General features: G+C 42.4%; 1 protein-coding gene across 1 annotated transcript; it reads left to right on the plus strand.

Moving 5' to 3' along the window:
• The first annotated feature begins 968 nt into the window (after window positions 1–968).
• LOC126471558 (neuropeptide SIFamide) lies at window positions 969–9,431 on the plus strand. Its single transcript, XM_050099786.1, has 4 exons — window positions 969–1,010; window positions 3,810–3,951; window positions 8,605–8,681; window positions 9,354–9,431. Exons 2-4 carry the CDS (start codon window positions 3,810–3,812, stop codon window positions 9,360–9,362), a joined length of 228 nt encoding a protein of 75 aa, XP_049955743.1. The 5' UTR covers window positions 969–1,010; the 3' UTR covers window positions 9,363–9,431.
• The last annotated feature ends 288 nt before the right edge of the window (window positions 9,432–9,719 follow it).

Here is a 9,719-nt window from a genome sequence, read left to right on the forward strand (position 1 = left end):
TAATATTTACACCTGAAGATCTTTTACATTACATTCATTCCATTGGTTGCAGTCCATGGATCCCAGAGAAAGGGTTATCTGTGATAAAGAAAGAGGTCAAGAGTGTAAAGTTTATTTAAGAGCGATACCTTGAAACAACAGATTATGTAATATTATATTATACTGGTAATATTAATTAAAAAAGAACTCTAAACATTCAGCCGCGCAGGATTAGCCGAGCATTCTAAGGCGCTGCAGCATGGACTGTGCGGCTGGTCCTGGCGGAGGTTCGAGTCCTCCCTCGGGCATGGTTGTGTGTGTTTGTCCTTAGGATAATTTAGGTTAAGAAGTGTGTAAGCTTAGGGACTGATGACCTTAGCAGTTAAGTCCCATAAGATTTCACACACATTTTTTCTAAACATTCATATTAAGAGTTTCTGTGAAGATAGGATAGATAATTTGAGGAAATTACCCAACAGAAAGTCCTTTAATTCTATGTAAAACTCCCTAATATTATCCATAAGGCATTTAATATGCTTTGTCAGGTTGCTGAATACGTGTGTAGCCACGTGTCTGTTTCTGTCTATACTTTTGTTAAGTCCTTGAAGTCTTTGCAGAAGTTAGTTTTGGTCATACGGTTATATGCATGCTTTGCGCCATCTGTTGAGCAAAGAAATATTGCTTACGACAAAGGACATGCATGAACATATATATGAATCTGAAATGAACCTGATGATTTTCGTTTTTCATAGTGTGTGACTATAGTTTGCTCCAACTTCTGGTCACTGTTTTTTTTTTTTTTTTTTTTTTTTCGCAGCGTGGGAGCTATAATGCTTTTTCTGTGCCCGCACGCTGCGGTTGGTCGGCGGGAAAATTGCGCACCCAGGAGGCGCCGAAGGAAATAGTCTCCTATAATCGAATGAAGTGTGCTATCAGCCGGCGTGTATAAAAGCTGGAGGGCTGCGGCCGATGGTCAGTCAACAGCCAGCCGCCGCTGCAAACACCCACCAGCCGACAACTCGCCAGCCGTGGTAAGCAGCAGGTTGTCCGACTTCGCTCGAGTCGAACACATTTCAGGATTTCTAACGCTTACTGGAAACTTCACCCTTTTCATAGTTTTGTGAGTGTACAGTGATCCAACACCAAGCAGTATTACATTCTCCTGCTACTAGAGTCTCTGAGTAACAAACTCTTACGCCTCCTTTAAAACTTCGTCTGTTGTGCCTGGTAAGATACATTCAAAGTTGTTCGCTCAGGATCACCTGTTGATATGAACTTCCTTTTCTCCTTTAGTACAAAAATATACTTCTATATTACGGAAACAGTTAAAAAAAGGAAGATTAGAGTTTAACGTCCCGTCGACCAAGATACTGAGCACAAGCTCTGAGTAGGAAAGGGGGGGGGGGGGGGCAGGAAATCGGCCACTCCGGCACTCCGGCATTTGCCTTAAACAATTTAGGGAAATCATGCAAAACCTAAATCTGGATAACAGGACGGGGATTTTTAACCGTCAACTCGCCTAGTATAAGTCCAGTTGCTAACCATTGCACCACATCGCTCGGTGAAACAGCTAATGTCTTCTTGTTGACTTTTCCGGTTTCACAGAAATTTTCGACGTCTTGAGTTTAATTTCTGAATCTTTGCCAAATGCTACGTAAATATATGAGACAGGGTTCTTCTCTAGCTCTCTGAACAGCTGAAACCATCATACGTTTTCAACAGTATAGATTTTGCTCCGTTAGACAGTAGGTACCCTCAACTACATTAAAATTTTGGACGTATTCAGTCGACGGTTGACGGGAACTCTGTTCCGTTAAATTTCGAAGTTAGCTGCCCTAGTGCTCTTCAGATTAACAATCATCTTAGTGAGCAAAGAAAACCATCAGTTACTAGCTACGAAAAGATAAAGTCTAACTGAATCATGTGACGCTTCGTGTAGCCTCTAAAGCTTTTGGACTGATCTGGTCTCACGTTAATAAAATACCTTTTTGTATTTTCTGCAGTATTTGAGATTTACGATCCGTATTTGGCGTGGCGCTGTCCTAGATCGCCAAACTTATGAATTTTGGTACAGGAATTGTTACTGCAGTGAAAACAGAAATCTCTCAGTCTGATCAGGCTGATACTTGTCGATGACCGGTGGAGACCCAGTGGACGTATGTCTCAAATCTTCCACGATTCCATTCTGTCGTGCTCATGCAGCAGTTACATGTTGCCTTCTGATGTTGGGACACGCAGCATTACCGAAGGGGAGATCTGTTGCACGTATCACTCAGTACCTGATTCCCTTGCAGTATAGTTATACTTTTCAAACTTAATGATCAACAGCAAATCGCAACAATGTTTGATTCAACCAGCTAGAAATCAGCTGTATGATTCATGGTCGATTGCATGGGAATGATTGTGCCCAACGACCGTGATGTAATCCATGACGGAAAGATCAGCATCGGTCGTACTATTATATGTCTTTTTTATATAGATCTGTAAATAGCAGCATCAGTTGGATTAATGTTTGTACATGCCTAAGTTATATTGGAGTATGTGTTGTTATAATTACGTCGAGTCTGCATGACTACCTATAACGCACTGACGATAATTGCACTGTTAGCTGAAATCAAGATGTGCAATAAAAAGAAAGATGTTGACCCTCTTTCTGCTCAGCTGCATGATTGTTGAAAGAATGACCTGGGCATGCGAGTGCAGGGCTGACAAGGAATTATGAAGGTGAAACCGGAAAGTGAAAAAGGCACCAGCCGATTACTATCAGAACACCATTACCTGACTCGGTCTCTAAGATGCTAGAAATCTACGTAACACTGCAGTGGACGTTTCTGCCGTGTCAAGATACAACTAAATATTGCGTATTTCCAGCCACAAAAGACCGGTCGAAATGTGTGTACTTTTGGAGTGGCTTTTTATGTCAACCAGGTGACAAAAATGGAAAGATTCTGAAATGTAGAACATTTTGGCCACTGAAATATGTTTGTAACTAAATGACAGTATCATTTTTAATGGTGTGGCTTTGCTAATTGTCTTGTAACCCCGAGACTTTGTAAAACCACTGACGTCATTAGTGTGTCCTTTTAGTAACTAGGGGTTCATTTTTGCAGAAAGTTCCTACATTAACATTAATATCCATAGTGTTCAAGCCACAGCGAATTTCATGGCTGAGGGTACTTCTCATTGTAGCCAATATTAGAGTTTCTTCCTGCTTCATTAGCGTATCGAGCGTGGGAAGAATGAAAACTTAAACGCCTCTGTGCGCACCATGATTAGTCTAATCTTATTTTCGTGGTCCCTACGGAACCGGTACACTTGATCTATAGTATATTCCTAAATTCCTCACGTAACACTGGTACCTGAAACTTTGAAAGCAGGGTTTCGCGGTATACTTGGCGTCTATCTTTATGTGTCTGCCAGTTCAGTTTTCTCAGCATTCCCTGATGCCAAACAAACCTCTGACCGTTCATGCGCTCTGCTTTGTATACGTTCTTCACATTTGAGCAATATTCTAGGATAAAACACAGGAATACTTTGTAAGCAATCTCCTTTGTCGACTGATTACATTTTCCCATTATGTTGCCAATGAATCGAAGTCAGCCACTTGCTATGAATATGACTGAGCCTATGTGATCATTTCATTTCCCATAAGCAGAAATTGCTAATCAAAAGTATTTGTATGACTCGACTGATGCCAATTGTGACTCTATAGTAAGTTTTAGAGTGCTGTTAAGAAAACTGGGGCGTGCATATTGTTTTTGCGCTCTGTCTTACTTTTATGTTGAATCAAGTACAGAGAGCCGGTAGCTGGAGCCCTGTATGTGTTTCAGATGCAGAGTCCAGTGTGCAGCCGACTGTTGGTGGCCGTTGTGGTGGCGCTTTTGGTGTTTGCGGGCACAGCCTCCGCCGCCGCAGCAACTTTCCGCAGACCACCTTTCAACGGCAGCATCTTCGGCAAGAGAAACTCCGTTGGTCAGTAATAATTTCTAACACGTACCTTTCCCCAAACCTGCTAGTCCGTGCACATAAAGAATCGTTCGCTGGGATCTAACTTCATAACCAGCCAGTGATAACATTCCTTGAAACAAAGGCAATTGATAGTAGCGCAAGGCACGTGAAGTAGGGGGGGGGGGGGGGGTAATGAAGTACGAAGGAAAGTTTAGGAGCCTAATAAAGAATAAAATTTTTTTAAGCGGTTGTTTTATCTCGAAGTTTGCTTAGCTCGAGGGATTAGCAACATGACTTTGATGAAATGGAGTGGCGTTGGTCGTCGATGGTAAAAGAACGTATGAGGGTACAGGTAGGTGCGATTTTCTTGCAAACCAAGCAAATACCTCGAAAGTCATACGTCATTCTAATGGAAAAAATTGCTTGAGATGGTTGTAGCGCTTTGACGTCAAAATCAAAAGAAAAGCTAGCACCAAAAGTATATGATCGGTCTTTCAGAGTGTGATAACCAACACTGATCGACACCACACGAGCGAGTCGGTATTACAACAACTCACGCAGAAAGGAGAAGACCGTTTGGAGGCTAATTATAGCGTGTATGACCAGTTTTAGACCACAATGCTCAACGAATTTTCTTTGCTTCACTTCGTCAATTTGATCCGGAGGCAAGGAACGAAGATTAAGTTTTAACGTCCCGCCCACTACGAGTCATTACAAACGGAGCAAACGCTCAGATTGGGGAAGGAAATCGGCCGCCTCCTGGTATTTTCCCTAAGCGAGTTAGAGAGACCGAGAGAGATGGTGCAGTGGTTAGACACTGGACTCGCATTCGGGAGGACGACGGTTCAATCCCGATGGTTCCTTTCAAAGGGCACGGCCGACATCCTTCCCCGTTCTTCCCTAATCCGATGAGACCGATGACCTCGCTGTCTGGTCTCCTTCCCCAAAACAACCAACCGAGTTAGAGAGAACACGAGAAGCATAAATATGGATGGGGATTCGAACCGACGTTCTAACGAATGCGGATGTAGTGTCGCGCCCATGTGCCACCTCGTTAGATAATTTGAGCCGCAACCTCCTATGTTTGTGTATACATAGTTCAAGAGAAGGCTACTATCTACGTACCATCCTCCTTTAGCCCTCAGAGTCTGTAGGGCGGACGTGATCTCAATTTTTATGTGCTGAATCCTTTCTGCACAGAGCTCTGCAATTATAAGAGAAGATAGCAGGAATCCAACTCGAATCTGTTCAATTTTTGTAATGGCTGATAACTATCAGTTGTCAGAATGGAACCCGCTTTTACATTTGGTTCTCAGCGATTTAAAAGAAAAGACTGGCTGTTGCAAATTTCTATAGCTACAGATGACTTGCGGAAAATTTTTAATATGAGTCCAACATTCATACAATGCAATTACTTTCCTGACACGATCGGAAACATGTCTCAGACTACAGGCTTCGAGGATCATAATCTAGAGACGGTTCTTAAACCAGCTTCCAATTGCTGTTGAAGATACTGAGACATGTTTTGCCCCCGCGGAAATTAGTAAACCGTGACATGGTGGAGCAACGTTACAGACGTGTACACTTTCCAGTCACATTAAAGTGATCATGCATGAAAAGCCTGAGTAACTAAATTTTGCAGCGCGAGACGTGCATGGAGAGAGTCAGTGAGGTTCTGAAAGGTACCGTTTGGGATGTGTAGCCATATCGACTTCAATGTCGTGGCCAACTGCGCTAGATTTCTCGGTTCAGGAGCCACGCTGTGAACATCCCGATCGAGATGGTCCCACAGATTTTCGATTGAGTTTAAATCTAGGGAGTGTGGCGTGCAGGGGAGTACGAGTAACTCATCCCGGTGCTTTTTGAGCCACGTATGTACATCACGTGCTGTGCGAGACGTTGCATGTTATCGTGCCGAGGTAAAACAAACGGAATGTAGGGGTGGACATGGCCCCAAGGATAGATGCATACATGTGTTGACCGAGTCTGCCTTCCAGAATGACAAGATCACCCACGGAAAGCCACAAAAACATTCCACAGACAACAACGCTCCGTCCTCCAGTCTGGACCCTTGTGAAAATTGTTGCAGGGTGTTTGCTTTCAGACGTTTCACGCCGTACGCGCCAATGGCCATCTATCCGATGGAGCATAAAACTGAATGGACGACCAGTTGCGGTATTCCCGTGCAAATTCCAGCCTTCCTCGCCATTGAACAGCAGTCAGCATGGGTGCTTGAGCCAGGCGCCTACTGCGGAGGCCATTAACAGCAATGTTCGCTGAACGGTCGTTGAGGAGACACGTTTGGTAGCCACTTGGCTTATCTGGGTGGTCAGTTGCACGTCTACACATCTCTGCAGCTGTCGTTCACCACTGTCATCTATGACCCTTGGTGCACCACAGCTGCCTCAGAACGGTTTTGGATAGCACCATTTTGCCATGCACGATATACTTTCACCACTGCGACAACAGAGCAGTTTATAAGTGTGACTAGCCGTTGCGGAAATAAATTTAAAAAAAATTGCTCTGAGCACTATGGGACTTAACTTCTAAGGCCATCAGTCCCCTAGAACTTAGAACTACTTGAACCTAACCAACCTAAGGACATCACACACATCCATGCCCGAGGCAGGATTCAAACCTGCAATCGTAGCGGTCGCGCGGTTCCAGACTGAAGCACCTAGAACCGCTCGGCCACCCCGGCCGGCAATAAATTTCACCATTGGCCCGAAATCCAATGATCATGCCCTTTTGGACGTCAGATAAATCGCTCCATTCACGCATTACGACAAAAACTGTACTGTTTTCCGCGACCCTCCGACACGGTTTATATACTCTCCACAGCTAGTGCTACTATAGCGACTCATAAAGATGTAGAAGATCGTATTTGGTAGTTTAGATAAAAGACAAGTGCTGTCTAGTATTAGAGCAGGACACGATAGGAGAGATAATACTGAGGTAATTTCTGTAACAAGCTGACAGAACCCAGGCTTGAAGTCAGGTAAGGTAGGTATAGTCATCCTCTCAGAAACGCTTTATTTTTGCTGGAATAGTTCTTTGATCTAGTTTTAAAGCTAGGAAGTCCACGCCGGTGGTTTGTTGCTGTAGATTTCACGGAAAATGGGAACGCAGCGAAACAACAATGAAGCTTTGTCGAAACTTTCTAGAATTATTCCATAAAAAATCGCTAAATTTTGCAGCGGCCTATGTTGATGAAACTGTTTCACGAAAAGAAGTAGCCGTCTTAGGGACTCAGCAGACGATTATCTGCGCCGACAGATGGTTCTGTACAATATCAAACCAACCGAAATGCTAAACCTTTACTCTAAATGTATTCGTAAAACATCAAGTCTTAGAGTGCCACACTACGCAGGAGGTAGAGTCTAGATGTTTAGTTATCTGAGCTCTGAAAAATTCCTATGCTACCTAAGGTGAAACTTAGGTCGCTGCACAGTTTAAGACAGAAAAAAATAAAAAAGAGAATTTGTTCATTAATGGTAGGATTAGTTTCTAACGCCATTTTTCTTCTATTAAAAAAGCGTATGACCTTACATGCTATGCAACTGTATAACTGACTTGTAGATCGGCACAGCATGTGGCTTGGTAGATCCGTGGAAATGGAAATGCCGTGTGCTAGGGCCTCCCGTCGGGTGGACCGTTCGCCTGGTGCAAGTCTGTCGAGTTGAAGCCACTTCGGCGACTTGCATGTCGATGGGGATGGAATGATTATGATAAGGACACCGCAACACCCAGTCCCTGAGCGGAGAAAATCTCCGACCCAGCCGGGAATCGAATATGGGCCGTTAGGTATGGCACTGCGTCGCGCTGACCAGTCAGCTACCAGGGGCGGGCGGTAGATCAATGAGTAAGTGTGACACTACAAAGCTTCAGAATTCAACCTTCAGTCGGTCCTACGATTTTTTTCTGGCAGTAATGGATTCTTTTCCCCTAGCGAAGTTCTGCATAGGTGAAAAATGCTAAGTTATTTTGTGGTTCCGAGCCCACTTTAAACAGTAATAGTAATTCCGTCAACAACTGCCTGTGTATGTCAGTTCGGACTTAATAGGATCATGCCTAGTTATGCCACGAGCCGCCCTTTGAGTTGAGGATAGATTTACCATTTTACAACACTGTATCCCTTCTCGGCCATCCTGATGAATTTCTTCGAAATACTACAGTCCTTTATAAAAGGCTACGGTAAGCAGTTACTGCCAAATGAGATGTTAGTGAACATTCGAATCGTAAACAGGCACACTGACGATAAAAAGCAGTTTCCTTTTATTTTTCTAACTTTGGCAGTGATCTCACGTAGTCGCAAGAGTTGGCAGAGTCATATATTTGAGACGTGCAAAACAGTGAATATTAACTTCTATTGAATTTCAGTACCAACTACATCGATTAAACTTACTTCAGTATAGAGGCTGACAGTTCAGAACGTTTCCTTTGCCTTGTGCGTTGTAACATTCAACCTGCATTTTCTGCTTAGTTCATTACAGGATTTATACTAAGAATTAATGAATGCCGAATCGAGTATCTATGAATAAAGTTCAAAAGGAGCACTTAGTGGGGTTGCAAATTCTCATTCGAAAGAAGAGTGTGACGTACATTTAGATCGGCGCTCTTTTTTTTTGCCACCGTAATGGACAGAGTGAACTGGTAATACGTGTCTGTCTTTTGCAGAATACACTGGCAGTTCAACAGCCGTGTCTGCCGTATGTGAGATCGCAGCAGAAGCCTGCGCAGCTTGGCTGAACAACGTAAGTAAATCAGATAACACACCATTCTTAACAAAGTTCGATATGACATAGTAAAACTCAATATATTTTTCTCTGCAATTATTAGTATTTGTTGAAGCTCTGTACGACACTATAGTTTTAGACATTCCGTCGTATCAGAGCGTGTAGTATTCAGACATAAATTTTTGAAAACATTCGTAGCAGTTTTAATTTTTCACTGTGATTTTATATTATCATGGCAGTTTATAAAAATAGCCTCATAATTCTCTCAAGGACAATTGCGCCCTATGGTCAAATAGAAGCCAACAAGTTGCCACTAGCTACGTAGTTAGAAATACTTTTGTATTGTCAGATATTAGACGTTCTTCTTTACTGTGTATCCCACTAGTTAACGGACACTATAAAAATGTTTTTTAAGTCTTCAAATTTTACATAGTACATTTATTGTCTTTTGTGTAATACCTCTGTTACTTGTAATCTATACGTATTGCACATATATGGACAGATAAATTGGTATTGTCATTATTATTGTTTTTTTGCCGATTTATTTTCGGTATAGGCAAACAGATGTAACATACATTCGGTGTATAAGTGCAGTTTCATAAAACATGTTTTTCTCTTCGACAAACACTACTATAATGATTAAGGGAAAAAAGTGTGCTATTTTAACATTTAATTTATTTTCTATTTCAGGAAAAGTGAGGATGCCACACCGGACTGCGTGACTAATGTTTAGCTATGTAATCTGAACTTATAGTACTTCAAATAAACTGCTTTCTGCATAGTGAAGATAAGTGTTTTTAACTACCCTGATGAAATACATCTTTCCCTTGTTCTCCTATCATACCCACGTACAGGTTTTAAACACCGTTTTAGAAGTAACTGGATGAGATTAAAACACAAAGTTCACATGAGAACTGCAGGCAGTTGCAGTGGTTTTATGATGAAAAATAATGGATGTTAAAGAACTGTAGGCAAAGCTACAGAATATCTGTAGTACACACACACACACACACACACACACACACACACACACACACACACAGAGTGACACAACAG

The sequence above is a fragment of the Schistocerca serialis genome, chromosome 3, assembly GCF_023864345.2.
Source record: "Schistocerca serialis cubense isolate TAMUIC-IGC-003099 chromosome 3, iqSchSeri2.2, whole genome shotgun sequence".
Lineage (NCBI taxonomy): Eukaryota > Metazoa > Arthropoda > Insecta > Orthoptera > Acrididae > Schistocerca > Schistocerca serialis.

What these genes read in the sequence shown, in the direction of transcription:
- LOC126471558 (XM_050099786.1), top strand. Translation starts at nt 3,810, where the DNA reads ATGCAGAGTCCAGTGTGCAGCCGACTGTTGGTGGCCGTTGTGGTGGCG. An exon ending in CGGCAAGAGAAACTCCGTTG is followed by an intron (nt 3,952 to 8,604) that starts GTCAGTAATAAT and finishes TGTCTTTTGCAG; the next exon opens with AATACACTGGCAGTTCAACA.